Below are 17,597 nucleotides of genomic sequence, written 5' to 3'. Positions count from 1 at the left end.
AACACAGTTAGAACATGAAATGCAACAATACAGCGACTAGTACATAGGGACAAAGAGAACTATTACAATCGTATTGTATAGAAATAGAAGACAACAAAAAGGGTAGAACAAGAGACCTATTCCAAAAGATTAGAGAAATTGTAGGGAAATTTAAACCAAGGGTAGGGATGCTAAATAATCAACAGGGGAACACACTGACAGGCCAAGATGAAATAAAAGGAAGATGGAAGCAATACACTGAAGAACTCTATAAAAGAGATACAAAGATGACAGATTCATTCACAGAGGAACCGTATAATGAAGAACCAGAAATTTTAGAATGTGAGGTGAAAGCTGCTCTTAAAATACTTGGAAGAAACAAATCACCAGGAATAGATGGCATACCAATAGAGTTGCTACAAGCTACTGAGACTGAATCTGTCCAAATTTTGAAAAAAAAATGTCAACAAATATGGAAAAATAAACAGTGGCCCACAGACTGGAAGCGTAATCAGAGCTTGGAAAAGTTACTTTTTTGAACTACAACTCCCATCAGCCCAGTCCAGTGGCCATGCTGGCTGGGGCTGATGGGAGTTGCAGTTCAAAAAAGTAACTTTTCCAAGCTCTGCGTTCAATATACATCCCAATTCCAAAGAAAGGGGATCCCGGGGAATGCAGTAATTACTGAACTATTGCCTTAATATCCTATGCAAGTAAAGTAATGCTCAAGATTCTACAACAAAGGCTCTTACCATATATAGAGCAAGAAATGCCAGACGTCTAAGCTGGATTTAGAAAGGGAAGGGGTACCAGAGATCATATTGCAAATATATGTTGGATAATGGAACGGACCAAGGAATTTCAGAAGGAAATCACCCTGTGCTTTATAGATTACAGCAAAGCCTTTGATTGTGTAGATCATGAAAAACTATGGAATGCTTTAAAAGAAATGGGGTGCCACAGCATCTGATTGTCCTGGTGCACAACCTATACTCTGGACAAGAGGCTACTGACAGAATATGGAGAAACTAATCGGTTCCCTATCGGAAAGGGTGAGAGACAGGTGTATTTTATCACCCTACTTGTTTAATCTATACACTGAACATATCATATGGAAAGTGGGATTGGACCAAGATGAAGGAGGTGTGAAAACTGAAGGGAGAAATATCAATAATTTAAGATATGCAGATGATACCATACTCTTAGCAGAAACCAGTAATAATTTAAAACAAATGCTGATGAAAGTTAAAGAGGAAAGCACAAAAGCAGGACTACAGCTGAACGTCAAGAAGTCTAAAGTAATGACAACAGAAGATTTATGTAATTTTAAAGTTGACAATGAGACATTGAACTTGTCAAGGATTATCAATACCTCAGCACAGTTATTAACCAAAATGGAGACCATAGTCAAGAAATCAGAAGGCTAGGACTGGGGAGGGCAGCTGTGAGAGAACTAGAAAAGGTCCTCAAATGCAAAGATGTATCATTGAACACTAAGGTCAGGATCATTCAGACCATGGTATTCCCGATCTCTATGTATGGATGTGAAAGCTGGACAGTGAAAAAAGCGGATAAAAAAAATATAAACTCATTTGAAATGTGGTGTTGGAGGAGAGCTTTGCGCATACTACATGGACTGCGAAAAAGACAAATAATTGGGTGTTAGAACAAATTAAACTAGAACTATCACTAGAAGCTAAAGTGATGAAACTGAGATTATCATACTTCGGACACATAATGAAAAGACATGATTCACTAGAAAAGACAATAATGCTGGGAAAAACAGAAGGGAGCAGAAAAAGAGGAAGGCCAAACAAGAGATGCGATTGATTCCATAAAGGAAGCCACAGACCTGAACTTACAAGATCTGAACAGGGTGGTTTATAACAGATGCTATTGGAGGTCACTGATTCATAGGGTCAGCATAAGTCATACTCGACTTGAAGGAATATAAAAACAAAATACCTTATGTATGCATAAGGTAATTTAACAGGTATTTAAGATTTGCATATGCTGACTTAGAAAACAGAAGGGAGAAGAAAATAAAGGAAGCCACAGACCTGAACTTACAAGATCTGAATGGGGTGGTTCACTACAGATGCTGATTCATAGGGTCACCATAAGTCGTAATCAACTTGAAAGCACATAACAACAACAATGGGTATTTACTTGGGGGGTGGGAGAGAGCCTGCCCTCTGAATATGTATAGAGGGGCCAGAGGGATTTTATTCTTAGTGACTCAGTTTGGTATTGAAATCACATTGCTCCGGAACTGAAATCCAACACGAATTAAGTCCACACGTGTTCTGAGAAAAAGAGACTTCTCCAGCCTCAACTGCAAAGCCTTGCTCTTCTAAACAGATGTGGGGGGGGGGAGGAGAGAGAAAACCTCCTTTGCAGAAAGGTAAAGCATTGCTGTTTTACTCAAAAATACAAAAATGAGATAAATATTTTATTTTCAGTGATCTTAAAGTTCTGGCATTAGAGGATTCAGTATTTATTTTTTATTTTTAGTTTTTATTGTGTGCCATTCCGTTTTTAAACACCTTCTTTAACTTACTGCAAAACAAAAACCATTCCCAAATGTATTTTTTGTAATACCAGAACAGTTGTGTTTTTAACCAATTTTTCTAAGTTCTGAAATTAGAGTTTTAGATATTATTATATTATTATTTTCAATTTGCTAGGCTACTAACTTGTTTGTGTAAATGCATTTGCAAGGCTATATTTACTCCCTGTTTGTTTGTTTTAGTTTGAACTCCTTTCACCTCAATCCATATGTCAGGGCTTATATACATGGTAGTGAGGCTTCCATGTACAAATCAGCTGAATGAAAAAATGGGCACGCAATAACAATTCCTTTAAAAAATACCCTGTCAAAATGAGTCCGGCAGCCAGTTACCCAAAGTGGCCGGCCAGATACTTCAGAGATGTTAATTTGCCAGCAGGGCACGAAGCTCCTTCGCGTGCTCCTCCCCAACCCAACGAGCAACTAGTATTTGTAGATACACTGCCTCTGAACATGGAGGTTCCACTTAGCCATCATGGTTGAGAGACCTAGCCCTCTGTGCATGCCAGGCCACATTCACACCATACTTTTATTCCACCATTATTCCATTTTAAACACTCATGGCTTCCCCCAAAGCATCTTGGGAAGTGTAGTTTGTGAAGGGTGCTAAGAGTTATTAGGAGGCTGCTGTTCTCCTTTGTGAGCTACAATTCCCAGAGTGGTTTAACGATCAATCCCTCTTCCCAGGGAACTCTGAGAATTGTAGCTCTATGAGGGGAATAGGGATCTCCTAACCACTCTGGGCACCCTTCACATACTACACTTCTCAGGATTCCTTGGGGGAAGCCATGACTGTTTAAAGTGGAATTCCTATGGAATTCCCTCCCTTTGAATATTAGCCATCTCTGCTATCTTTTCGGCACCTTTTGAAAACTTTCCTCTTTCAAGAAGCCTTTTAAGTTGAGGCTTATCCCAGTCTGCATCTGTGTCAAAATTGTTTAATATGTTTTTAATAATGTTTTTAACCCCTTTTTAAAGTTTTTTTTTTCAAAAATGTTTTTAACACTGTTTTGTTTTAATGTATTTTAAGATCTGTTTTTATGATGTTTTAAAGTTTTTTGGTGCTTTGCTTGCTGCTCTGGCTCCTGCTGGGAGGAAGGGCGGGATACAAATTAAATAAATAAATAAATAAATAAATAAAATAAAGTGGAATAATAGTGGAATAAATGCACAGTGTGAATGCAGCCCTAGCCACAGGCCATCCCCCCCATCGTATGTGGCAATGAACTCTGTAAGGCAGTTGTGCATACGAGACATAGAGCTGAAATCCGCCCCTTCTTCCCTCCCCTCTCCCTTTTTCCATTTTCTTTTTACAGCTCCTGTGCCACTTTCACCAGGCTACACTTAAAGCACATTTCCATCTCCGAAGAATCCCAGGAACTGTAGCTTACCTCTCAAGAGTGACAATTCCCAGCACCTTTAACAACCTACGGTTCCCGGAATTCTTTGGAGAGGGAAATAATGTACTATAAATGTGTGGTGTGTGTTTGCAGCCCCCAACTACATGGAGATAAAGTGAAGGAAACTTTGCTCACCAAAGCCCTGCGTGCTAGACTGTGGCTGAAATCCTAAGGACATAAGAGGCAGCACCCTGCTGGATCAGACCAAAAGGTCCATCTCGCCCAGGCTTTTAGTTCCAAGATGCTATGGCCACACAGATGCTTCTAAAAAGCACACAAGCAAGGCAGGGAGGCAACTGCCCCCCATGCCACAAGAACCTCTGTTCAGAGATATACTGAGAGTCAGTGCAATAGGGAGGCCAGGTTCAAATTCCAACGCAGCCATGAAGCTCACTGAGGCGTTTTTCTCCTAACCCTAACCTACCTCACAGGGTTGTTTTGGGAATAAAAGGAGGAGGGAGGGAGGGAAGAACATTACAAGCCACTCTGAGCTCCCTGGAGGAAGGGCGAGATTGAAGTGATAGTAATATATATACTTTCTCTGAACATGGAGGGTCAAAATGCAGCTAGTAGCAATTGATAGACCTGCTGCCCTCCTTTAATTTCTTCCATCCCTTTTTAAAAATGCCATCTAAGCTAGCGGCCATCCTAGTCACTTCCTGCAGCACAGAGTTCCATCGGTTAAAGATGCACAGTCTGTGTCTGTGTTAGAATTGTTTTTTAAGATGCTGTTAAAGTTGTCTTTTAAAGATGTCTTCAAGATGTTTGGTTTTTAATATGTTTTCAAAGACGTTTTGTTTTAAAGTGCCTTTTGTGTTTTTGTTTGCCACCCTGGGCTTCTTCTGGAAGGAAGGAAGGGATATAAATTAAATAAATAAATAAATATAGAAGCCTTTCTTTTGTTAGTCTTAAATCTGCTGCCATCAACTCCACTTGTTGGCCTCCAAGTCCTTTTATGAGAGAGAGAGAGAGAGGAGAGAGAGAGAGAGAGCGCTCTCTTTCTCTCCACACACATTGTTTTTTTAACTATGATAATGCCCTCCCCCTTTGGTCGTCTTCCCCCCATTCCACAAAAATCTTTATTCATTCCCTCTAGGAAACATACTCCAAAAACTCCTTGATCATTTTCACTGATGTTTTTTGCAGCTTTTCCAGCTTTGGACTTTTAAAAAATTGCCTGCCCTTTGTGTCTGTGTGCTCTTTGGTCCCAGAAGACGCAGATGTCCTTGCCCAGACTGAAACCCTGGCTTGGCTCCCACTCCCCACTGTTACAGGCTGATCTCATTAGAGCAGACCTGTCCCTTCCTCCTGTTGCCGCACTATTTCCACTGCCCATCTCTGCAGAACAGAGGGTTCTTTCACCCCCACCCGCTCCCCTCCTTTTTAGAAAGGGGAAATCAAACTAAATGGTCTTTCCATGTAAACACAAGAACAAGGAACAGCCTTTTGTAGGCCGGTGTAGCACAGCACAAAAAGATGGCGCTTCGGATCATCAAGCATTCCCCCATTTGAATCTCACCTCCGCCATGAACTCACTAAGTGGTGGCCATAGGCAAGCTACTGTCTTGCAGATCCATACCATACATTCAAATCACATTTAAAGGTCATGGCTTCCCCCAAAGAATCCTGGGAACTGCAGTTTACCTGTCACAGAGCTACAATTCCCAGCACCCTTAACAAGCTACAGTTCCCAGGATTCTTTAGTGGGTGAGTGGGGAAGCCATGTTCTTTAAATGTCCTTTCCCAACCTTTGGGTCCCTAGATGTTGGACTACAACTCCCATCAGCCCCGTCCAGCATGGCTAATGGTCAGGAATGATGGGAATTGTAGTTCAGCAACATCTCAGGACCCAAAGGTTGGGAAAGGCTGATATAGGGGATAATACAGTACTGAATTACCTTACAGGGTTGTTAAAAGGATTGCAACTGGGTAATGCACACAAAGCACTTGGAACACTTGAAAGCAATACAAAAATGTTAAGTATGAGTGCATTTGTAGTGCACCCTACACACTGTCACTATGCCCCCCCACTCCAAAATCAAAATACAGAGGCTACAGCGGGTAATAGATAGGGTTGCCAGGTTCAATCCCTGAGACTGATCCTGTATCTTTAAGAGAAAAGAAAGTCAGCCAAGTGCAGGTGTTCTTGCAACCCTGTAATAGGAAAAATCACAAGGTGGGATTTCCCCTTCCCCCTGCACAACTTTTAAAGATACAGAAGACCTCTTGGTTGCCAGGCCCGGCCCCCAAGAGGTCTTTTGTATCTTTAAAAGTTGTGCAGGGAGGAGGGAGAATTCCACCTTGTGGGCTTTCCCATTACAGGGTTTCAAGAACACCTGCACTTGGCTGACTTTCTCTTCTCCTAAAGATACAGGATCAGTCTCAGGCCCTGAACCTGGCAACCCTAGTAATAGACCAGGCAGCTTCCCCTTGTATGACATGCTTAAAGACTCAGGAGTTCTCTCAGGGTGTGGGCATCTGAGGTTGGGTGGGATGAGCATTTAACACTATCCTATGTGATCCAGTAACTCAAAACAGCCCGTTTCTTCCCCAGTATTCTAGCTAGCAGTAGGGCAGAAGCATCTAGGCTACCAGTTGGGCAGACTTCAGGCTTGCAAGATACGGATCTCATTTGTTTTATCACTAACATCTGAAGACCCACCAACTGGAGCAGTGGTAGGGTTGGGGCAGAGCCGGACACAAATTGGCAGCTCAGGTGTCTCTGAGCCAATTATTTTATTTATTTTTATTATTTATTTATTTCATTTTTAAACCGCCCATAGCGAATAGCTCTCTGGGCGGTGAACAAAACAAGATTAAAATACAATATTACAATAAAATTACAATAAAATCAGCAACAAGTTAAATGGAAAAAAAATTAAATGAAACACATTGAACATTAAAATGCCTGGGAGTATAGCCAGGTCTTAACCTGGCGCCTAAAAGAAAGTACCGAAGGTGCCAGGCCTATCTCCACTTAAGGCCTTGGGATGACTAGTACTACATACATATTATAAGTGCAAATTTACATCACTACTACAGATCTGAGGTTTTAATACTGCCAGCGGAGGAGATGGAAGCCCTTCTGCTGTTAAATAATTGGGAGCTGGAAACCTTTGCCCAATGTACTGTAAATCACCTAGATACCTAACTGTAGATCATGATCTCTCTTTTGCCCACCCTTTTTTTAGGCCTCGCCCAGTCTGCAAGCTCATTTAAATGAAATTAGTTAACTCCATGACACCTGTCAATCACCTTGTTAACCACTGGCAGAACGTTTTTTTGACACCCTTCCCAAACGTACCGAGGAGCAAAATCAGGAATTCTGATCTGCATTCATTTAGAATAAACTGGCAGTACTTATTCTGGATTAATTAACACAGTACAACAGAGTGATTATACATAGGTGGTATCACAGGGGGGAAAATCAGGAATCTTATCTACCAGCCTTCACCTGTTCCTGCTTTCCCAGTGAACCCAGTTTTCCCAGCTTCCGGCTTTCCAATCCACAGCACTCCCCTCTCCTCCCCTGCTTTGTGATTACAGTATTCTCTTTTTAGAACACTGCTGACACCTTGTGGCTAATGTTCAGTTCTACAAGAAACTTAAGCTTAAGTAGGACTGGGGTGAAGTTTGGACTTTTCTCCACAATCCGGCACCAGGGCCGACTGTACTGTTAGGCAGAGTGAGGTATGCTGGGGGCAGTAGTAGCACCCCTCCATAGCTGTTCCTCCTGCGCCCCCTGGCTGTTGGAGGACAAGGAGTGTGCAATGTGGCCTGTCCTGCAATGCCATAACTAGCCTGTTGCCCTCAGGTGCAATGGAGGGCACTATCTCATGGTCGGCATTGTATTAAGATTCAGCTGTCAGTCTGGTTGGCTTCTGCACATGACATAATTGGGGCACCATTTTGTCCTTTGCCTCAGGCAACTAAATGCCTTTGGTCACCTCTGTCATTCATCACAGCACGTCCCAACCATATTGGTTGCTTCCCTGCTAGAGCCCTTTGTTGTTGTTGTTATGTGCCTTGAAGTCGACGATGACTTATGGCGACCTTATGAATCAGCGACCTCCAAGAGCGTCTGTCATGAACCACCCTGTTCAGATCTTGTAAGTTCAGGTCTGTGGCTTCCTTTATGGAATAAATCCATCTCTTATTTGGCCTTCTTTTTCTACTCCCTTCTGTTTTTCCCAGCATTATTGTCTTTTCTAATGAATCTTGTCTTCTCATTATGTGTCCAAAGTATGATAACCTTAGTTTCATCATTTTAGCCTCTAGTGATAGTTCTAGTTTAATTTGTTCTAACACCCAATTATTTGTCTTTTTCGCAGTCCATGGTATCCGCAAAGCTATCCTCCAACACCACATTTCAAATGAATTGATTTTTTTTCTTATCCGCTTTCTTCACTGTCCAGCTTTCACATCCATACATAGAGATCGGAAATACCATGGTCTGACTGATCCTGACTTTAGTGTTCAGTGATACATCTTTGCATTTGAGGACCTTTTCTAGTTCTCTCACAGCTGCCCTCCCCAGTCCTAGCCTTCTTCTGATTTCTTGACTATTGTCTCCATTTTGGTTAATGACTGTGCCAAGGTATTGATAATCCTTGACAAGTTCAATGTCCTCATTGTCAACTATAAAGTTACATAAATCTTCTGTTGTCATCACTTTAGTCTTTTTGATGTTCAGCTGTAATCCTGCTTTTGTGCTTTCCTCTTTAATTTTCATTCGTTTCAAATCATTACTGGTTTCTGCTAGTAGTATGGTATCGTCTGCATATCTTAAATTATTATTTCTTCCTCCAATTTTCACACCTTCATCTTGGTCCAATCCCGCTTTCCGTATGATAACCATATGTGTATAGATTAAATAAACAGGGTGATAAAATACACCCGTCTCACACCCTTTCATATTGGGAACCAGAGAATTACAGAGGCACTGCTGCTTTTCTATAATTAGGTTGGAAGTGAAATTAAAATGGAGGCTCCAGTACAGCACTTAATACTGTATTTTATTATCCAGTAAAGTAGGCATAGCCAACATGGTGCCCTTCAGATGTTGCTAGACTACAACTCCCATAATCCTTGACACTTGATGGGAATTACAGTCCAAAGCATATGAATAACATTCCCATGGCCAAGATCGCCTATGAGTACTCTCAACAAGTAAGGCCTGTTTAGCAAAGGTCACCTGCAACATTAATGAAGAGTTTGTTCCTTGTAGGTCCTGGTTGCTACTTCTTGTTCAACATGGCTAGGAGATTAGTGATAAATTGCCCCTTATTAGGCAGCTTCTGTTTTCCAGCAACTAGGAAGGGGTCCTTTAATTCCTGGTTTCTTTGCATTATTGTTTTTATTTTATTTTATAGCAAAATAAATATACAAATGAACAAATTATGGTAATTCCAGAGAAAAGGGCTAGTGTGGAAGAAAACTCTCTCCTTTGTGCAATATTTTCATAAGCCCCAGTACAGCACCAAGTTGAAGGCAGAAGCATGACGATCACATAATCTTGCTGCTGTTTACCTCCCACCACCACAAACTTCAGGGAGAAAGGAATATGCCTCCCCTTCTACACATTTGGATAGTTGATAGACCTCTGGCCTGACCCAGAGACACATTTAACCTGCCTCATTGAGCCCAGTTCTCCTTCTAATAAAAAAAAAAGGCCAGCCATGGTCTCAGCAGTTAAATGTTTTTAATCATTTAGTTTCCGATTTACACTGATAATCAAAAACCGCGATAGTTTCTTTCCCACCTGTCACAGGGACTATGCATGAGTTGCTCCATCTGATAGCAGGCCCCATTTCTATGCCCTCCCCATCACACACCACCCCACATTCCACGCCCACGGGAATGGCAGGATCAAAATAATGCATCCATTTTCCTTCAGAGAAACTATCAAGATTTGTTCCATGATGATTATCTTTTGGAGAGGAATGTATTCCCCAAGGTTATTCTCTGGGGACATTGTTACAAAGACTAAATTAGAGGCACTACAGGGGAAGGTTGGGGATGAGGAGAATAGGGGGGGGTATCACCCTTGTTGAAATAATTGAGTTTTTTTAAAAAATAAAAACACTCATGCTAAAATCAAGGCTAAAATAACATTTTAAAAAAAAAAAAAACCACACCTTGGGGGAAACTGCTCCTCACTCATGCACTGTAAAAAATAGAATTTCATGTACATGCTCACATGTCATCTTCAAAACTCTCACATATACACTCACGAAACCAGTTTAGCAGTGGTGCTGTGTGGAACTGACACAGTCTCATATTAGAGACCCATGTGGTTTCTGAGGAACATGCTAGGTGGTTTGGTTTTTTTAAAAAAACCACTCGTTAAAACATGTGGCCAAGAAGTGCTTTGAACACACCCCATTCCCTCTCACACAGCAGACCAGATGCTTTACCCTTCTTGGGCCTCAACCACTTTGTCTAAGAGCGAATCAGACTTCACTAGACACTGGCAAATCTTGCATGAGGAACCTAACATGCTGTTTTTCTGCCACAAGATGGCTCCTAGGGGAACAGCGTGAGTTTCAGTCACCTACTGTCCAATGCAAGGCCTTTTTAGGGAAAGAAGCTGGGCACTTTTGCTCCAGAAGGCAACCAGCTCACTAAACTGGAGACCCAAGGAATAGATTCCTTTACAGGAGAGGTTGCAGGCCAATATATCATTACAATAGGCAAAGCTGGGTTTTTTAAAAAGACGTTCTCTCTTTGCAAGAGGATCTGGAGTCAAATTAAGGAGAATTTAAGCAAATGGGCAATATGGAAGTGAAGTGCTTTGTTAATATGGTGTACCGTGTGTTAATGTACCATCAGCATAGCATATCTGTCCTGATCAAGTGAGCCATCAAGAAGAGGAAAGTTTCACCAGAAGGAGGACAATCTTCCAGGATCCATGGCAGACCGAAGGCTACATCCAGGCATACCAATCATCCCAAATGTGAACAAGGCTGTAGAGGCTACTGGTGTAAAGGCAGCAGTGCAGGGACCACACCGTCACACAACCCTGCCAGTGACAATAATGGCTTCTGTCTTTTGTATGGCATGGGAATGCGACAGGACCAAACACAGAAAGATTCCTACTCCAGTCAAGAGTCCTGTTGCTGTTTCTGGGCTGCGTTTGATCCAGAACGCTCAGCTGGTATATCGGATTGAGTGTTTTTCTGTAGAGAAAGTGCTGCCGCCTTGCTTAGGATCTGGAGGCAGGAGAAGACAAATCTGCATTACTTTTTATGCAATAGTTTAGTAACACGTGCCTCTTGCATCTGTGAAAAAGGAACGGTAGAAGTTTTATAGACCCTGACATCAACATATTTCAGCTGAACATCAGGAAAAACTTCCTAATTGTTAGAGCAGTACAACAATGGAACCAATGAGCTAGGGAGGTGGTGGGCTCTCCAGCACTGGAGGCATTCAAGAGGCAGCTGGACAGCCACCTGTCGGGTATGCTTTAAGTTGAATTCCTGCACTGAGCAGGGGGTTGGACTCAATGGCATAAGCCCCATCCAACTCTACTATTCTATGATTCTATGATACTGTTACTGTATGAGAAGTTGGCATCAAGGGTCGGCAACTTGGGTCTCTGCCAAGGATCACACCCCTGCAGGGGGGGCACTGTTGACTCCCAGAACCTCCTGGGCCTGCTGCTTTTCCTTTTCATGGTTGTTCTCCTATGCAAGCAATGATAAACTCAAAAATGAGAGGCAGAATCTTCCACTCGCCTTGTGTGCATCATTTATCTGCATTGCATATGCAAAGTGCAAGTGGATAGATCCCTGCCCAAAGGAGCGTACAGTCTAAAATTTGACACTGAGGGGACAACAGAGAAAGGGATAAATATGTTACTGAAAAAGTTCCTTCCTTGGCTTATGCTGCTATAAGACAGCATCGACCATTTGTATCTAAGCATGCTCTTGATTGTTTTTAGGATATCTGCCTATCAATCTTTGGGTTTTACCTTTTAAAGGCACTATGGATTTGTCATGTCTAGTCTGTTTTATGGCTCAGACATTTGCATTTTGCCATGACTTTTGGCTTAGACCAGTGGTTCTCAAACTTTTTTGGTTTGCGGCGCACTGTAAAACATATAAACATTTTCTGGTGCACTTCGTGTACAAAATTAAAAATATATTAATATATTTTAAACTATGAATAAAAATAACTTAAACTATAGAAAACTATTGCTTACCCTATACAAATGGGTTTTTTCTCATTTTTAAAATATACTTTTATAATATTTGAGGCACACCTAGCCACCTCTTAGGGCGCACCAGTGTTCCTGGGCGCACCGTTTGAGAATCACTGGCTTAGACAAATAAACTAACCAGTGTGCCATGAGGAGGGGTCACAAATGGGGAGGAAGAGAAAGTATGTGCTCCTGTGTGACGATTGTGTTGTGGTACTCCCAAACTGGTGCTTCATGAAAATGTTTTTAGAGCAGGGGCCTAATCCACTCATTTCAAGAGACGGGGGAGTTGTAGAAAATGAAGTAGAAGAGAATTCTGGGAAATTATCATACAACCTTTCTGATTACTTCTTGATGTACACACAAACACTTTGGTTACAAAAAGGTGTGTAACTAATATGCAAGCAAGCAACCTGCTTCAGAAGACTCTGAAATGGACTGCCTTGATTGATTTGTTTATTTCGGTACAAGACCAGCAAATTTAAAACAATAAGATTGTAAACACTTACCAGTTCAGGTACAAAATAGTTACAACAAGTGTTAATATGCTTGGGCCAAGCTCTTTCTGCGTGCCATGGCCGCCACACAAAATCTCGCCACCATATCCGTAATAAGTGGACTGCCTTCAAGTCGATTCCAACTTGTGGTGACCCTATCAATAGGGTTTTCATGGTAAGCGGTATTCAGAGAGGGGTTACCATTGCCTTCCTCTGAGGCTGAGAGGCAGTGACTGGCCCAAGGTCACCCAGTGAGCTTCACGGCTGTGTGGGGATTCGAACCCTGGTCTCCCAGGTAGTATTCCAACACCTTAACCACTATACCACACTGGCTCTTTCAGAAGACTCTACCTGGGTCTTTAAAAGAAACTAGGGGTGCTGGCTTTCATCTCTCCCTTCAGCCAATAATAAGCTCTATACCCCTTCAAGAGAACCCAGGATCCTGCCTAGCCCCTTGTACTCACATCGTTCAGGATTTTTTCTTTGAGCTCTGCCTGTGTTAAGGGTCTCTGGTCTTCTTCAGCTATTGGCTCATGACCAGGTCTGCAAAAGGAAAAGAATAAGGATAGAAACACACTCACTGTTCTGCCGGTTCCAGTGCATATCCACCTCTCTTTGGTGAAAGAGGGGGCACATAATGCTTTTGTTGCTGTATCATCATCATCTGTACAGCATCATCTATCTGCACTGCATATACAAAGTGTAAGCTGACAGGTCCCTGCCCTGTAAAACCTGGTGGGAGTGCATTTTTAAAAAATTCAGCTTCAAAGAGATTTCGCAACTGATCGGCAGATCAACCCCGTTCCCCCTCCAGCTGTGGCTAATGGAAACACTTGGATCTGGCAACTAATGTGTTGACAGCCTAAAATTGTGAAAAAAGAGGCACTAAGCACGACAAACTAGTCTTTTGAAAAGCAAATTTCTCCTGTTGACACAGGGCTCCTCCAGACCAGGCTCTATTCAGCATTCTGGTCTTTAGTCAACATTTGCTCCAATTTGTTTGGCTGGCTGGCTGGCTGGGGCTGATGGGAGTTGTAGTCCAAAATAGCTGGAGGACACCAGATTGGCAAAAGCTGGTATAGAAGATCTTAAACATATAGGGAGATTCATGTGGGCGCAGGGCAGCAGCTCTTCTTACCCAGTAGTGGGTGGCCGAATGTTGATTGGGTGTGGCTGAACCTCAGGTTTCTGCCCCAGAAGAAATTGTGCCGTCTCCACAGTGTCATATGGCTGATCTTGTTCCTGAGAAAAGAGACAGAATTTAGAGTTTGGAGAAAAAAACTGATAGTTTCTCCTGCCTCTAGATTTAAAATAAAACAGCCTGAGGTTAACTACTCTGCCCAATCTATTAATCCAGAATAACCAGTCCTTTCTATTAGATCAGTCAAGTCTAAATGACGTTATTGGGTGCAGTTATTATGAGAATTTTGGCTTTCAATTTTTTAAAAAAGTTTCTAACCCTCATAATTGCAGAAATGTATTTGATGAAATTAAAAATGAAATAGCATTAGGATATTGGAAATGAGGCAGGTAAAGCAAAAGCAACATTATGCTTGAAGCTTCTGGAAATGTGAGAACTGACCTCCCCTTCTCCAGCCCTTCTTGTTGTCTCCCGCCCATCCACCCTGCATACCTCAGCGATCGAGTAGGAATACATAGCCAACAGATCGTTGGTTTTTTGTTCAATCAAGCCCAGGTAGATCGCAACATTCTCATCCCGAGCAGTTGTCGATCCTCCCAGCCTGTTTTCCAGTACTGAGTAGTCACACTGCAGTTTCCAGAAGACAGACTCGATTTCTGTGAGAGTAAGAAAGAAAAGAAAATGAATGAATCCCAGCCCACAAGGCTCCTTACTATAACCAGTCATTTCTAATGTCTAGAGAACTGGGGGGGGGGGTCTTGAGATCACATTCCGTCCATCCTGATGGATAAGAGCCAAGGCCAGTGCAGCAAATGGTTCCCCTTCCCCAAGTCAAGGTGCATAGTACTCAAGGCTTGCCAAGTTATTTTGGCACGTGAGACAAAAAACAACAGCAACAACCCTTTAGTGCCTTTCCTCAGCTGTAAAATTACAATAATAATAAATTAATTACCATTTTGCTGCTCTTTCAAAATAACCCAAAATCAGCTGCCCAAGGCCCTGATAAGAGCTATTATAAGAGGTCCAGCCCAGGTAAGAACTATTGACAGAAAGTGGCCTGGTTTGCATGATCTTATCTTGGTTTAATAAGACAGGATATGCGTGAGCTGCTGTGTGTAGGTGAGAGGCAGCTCCGTGGCAGCCACTTTGCTCAGTCCAGCAAGCAGCAAGCTGCACAAGCCAGGATCCAGCTATTTAGATGCATATTACGTGCAAACCCAAAAACTAAGGTTAATTGTTTACAAACAAACCAGGATATTATACCAACTTTAAACCATGGCTTAATATCCTGGCTTGTTTGTAAGCCAGTGACCATAGTTTCCAGGTTTGCACACAATGGGAAGCTAGGGATGTAAGAAGGCATTGATTTCCATTCCAACCCACATTTATCACATGTAACGCTGTTTCCATTTTGCTGCAGTTCAGCTTCCAACAAAAACTATGTAATTCATCTCACTGTCCGATGTAGTGAAACTTAACATTATTCATTACATTATTATCATTATATTATTTCACACTATTCATTTCAATGCAAAGGAAACAGAATGCATATGGGGGAGCACGTCATGAATTACATATTGTCTGTGGACTGAAAACAACAGTGAATACTGATTGCATTCGCTGGATTGATTTCTGTTCTGGATATGGGACAAATAAGCGAACATTGGCAATTTCTGCTCCCATTTCCGTATGAATTCTCTTGACATCCCTACAGGAAGCTATGATTGACACTGAATCCAGGCTTCTTTAGCCACACACTTGCGGGCAGAGTAAAGTAGAAGATACCACTCACTCACGCCCTGGCTTTTTAAAGGCAGATTTGCCCTATATGTTCTGTACTTTCCCAGCCATCAGCCCATCTTGTGACTCTGAATTCCAGGAGACAGGATGGGAGTCAGGTGACAGTTTTGTCTGTTTTCCTAGAAAGCTGAAGGCAGTTTGAAAGAGGGGTACATCAGAGAGAACAAAGCTTCTTAAAATCACTCAGCTTTCTTAAATGCTGCAGTCTGTCTCCAGCTCTAATTAGATATTGTATTAAAAAAAACATAAGAGACTTCCTTTCTGTGTCCAAACCTACTGCCAATTAATTCCACAGGGTTTCCCCATTTTGAGAAAAGATTTCCTCTCTCTCTCTGCCACTTTGCCCTTCAGACCCCTCTCCTTAACCTTATCCTTCTGCTGAGGATTGGAAGCCTCTATCTACACTCAGGCTGTAATCTCAGGTGTAAACTCATGCTAATCACCAGATCAAAGCATTTCCATTGACCACACCTGGAGGGGGAATGGGTTGATCTGCCAATCAGCTGTGAAATCTGTTTAAAGCTGAATTTTTTTAAAAAAACTGCCCCCACCAGGGGTAGAAACACACTCACTGTTGTGCCGGTTCCAGATTGTCTCCACCTCTTTCTTCTGAAGACAAAGGCACATGACGCTAGTCAAACCCTGCCCCCTTTTACTGTAAAACCTGGTGGGAGCAGCTTGAGTGCAGTTTTTTAAAATTCAGCTTCAAAGAGATTTTGCAACTGATTGGCAGATCAACCCGTTCCCCCTCCAGGTGTGGCTAATGGAAACGCTTTGGTTTGGCAACTAGTGTGTTTACAGACCAGGTTTTACCGTAAAAAGGGGTGAGGTTTGACTAGCATCCTCTGCTCTTGTCTTCAGAAGAGAGGCAGAGAAACACTGGAACCAGCAGAACAGTGAGTGTGTCTCTACCCATAGACCTTGCATCCAGGATCTGTGCTAGTCTCTGTGATCAGCTGTCTGTTGGCCTCAAGGGAAAGTCCACTGACTATGTCAGGCCCATGTCTACCCTCTCCAAACCAGATCCTCTTCTTTCCCTCTTCCCTCACCATTGTCCCAGCTCCAGGAGCCACTACTGCCAAGTAATCACCACCGCCACCACTTTTCTTTGTTAAGGTACTGAACATACCAGGACACGGTGCAGGGCAGTAGTGTTCACTGTGAGCAAGCAGTGCTCATGACCAGTGAAACCTCCCACTGCCACCCCCCAATCTGCATAACGCTTGCATAGTACACAGATGCAATGGCCAATTCTAACACACCTGGAACCTTGCTGTGGGAGCTCAACATCTGACATGGACTGTGAAATCCCAAGGATCTGAATTTTCATTGTAAAGACAAAAACAAGTCCCAAGATCTCACGGTTGCAGAGGAAAGCTTCAGAAGATGTCCACGGCCCTCCCTTCCCAGTGATCCAGATTCGTACGATGGTGCTGCCACAGGTGGGAAACCATCCCCATCCCCTTGCTTACCATTTTTGAGCTGCTCCCAAATCTTGCAGAGGCGCTTCAGCATCAGCTCGGTCTGGTTTGCCTCTTTCACAGCTGCCTCCTGCTGAGCTTCAACCTCCTTTAGCCGTGACAGCTGCTCTGTGTCCTTCTGGGCATCCTGCTTCCGTACTTCCTCTATCTCGCGGCAGAGCTGGAAGGGTGGAGGAACAAGATGGGGAAAGCAGAGTGTCATTCTTTGTACTGTTGCAGGAGGTCAGCAAAAAAAAAAAAAAAAGGTGAACTTGCAAGGAATGTGTATACCTGGAGGGTAAGGGTGGTAGTGCAGAAATCATCCTAGAAAGCACCTTGTGCAAAAATTAACACTGACATGATGGCTACGACGCCTTGAAAGGGACACAACCCTGATGGTGGATATATGCGATTTGGTGTAGCTTTTGGGCTGAGGGAAGCAGAGGTGAGCAAACTATAATCCCCGATTCAAGGAGTTTCTTCACCTGAATAAAAAACTGGGAACCAGGAAGCCAATTTCAGCCTCCTTCAGCAGGAAGTGGCAGGAATCC

The 17,597-nt window shown here is 42.6% G+C and overlaps 1 protein-coding gene across 9 annotated transcripts in view; it reads right to left on the bottom strand.

Annotated features, from left to right (window-relative positions):
- Positions 1-9,639: 9,639 nt before the first annotated feature.
- ODAD1 (outer dynein arm docking complex subunit 1) overlaps positions 9,640-17,597 on the bottom strand; it is a 36,423-nt gene continuing 28,465 nt past the window's right edge. For all 9 annotated transcript variants that reach the window (XM_061588742.1, XM_061588737.1, XM_061588746.1 and 6 more), the window contains 5 exons: positions 17,059-17,227; positions 14,279-14,442; positions 13,784-13,887; positions 13,110-13,188; positions 9,640-11,159 (listed from right to left, as the gene is read on the bottom strand). In XM_061588742.1, the coding sequence (XP_061444726.1) occupies positions 11,052-11,159; positions 13,110-13,188; positions 13,784-13,887; positions 14,279-14,442; positions 17,059-17,227 (624 nt within the window). In that variant the 3' untranslated portion in view covers positions 9,640-11,051. The remainder of the gene's footprint in view (positions 11,160-13,109; positions 13,189-13,783; positions 13,888-14,278; positions 14,443-17,058; positions 17,228-17,597) is intronic.

The sequence above is a fragment of the Rhineura floridana genome, chromosome 11 (genome assembly GCF_030035675.1).
Source record: "Rhineura floridana isolate rRhiFlo1 chromosome 11, rRhiFlo1.hap2, whole genome shotgun sequence".
NCBI classification, from domain to species: domain Eukaryota; kingdom Metazoa; phylum Chordata; class Lepidosauria; order Squamata; family Rhineuridae; genus Rhineura; species Rhineura floridana.
This window is presented reverse-complemented; position numbering and strand designations above follow the sequence as displayed.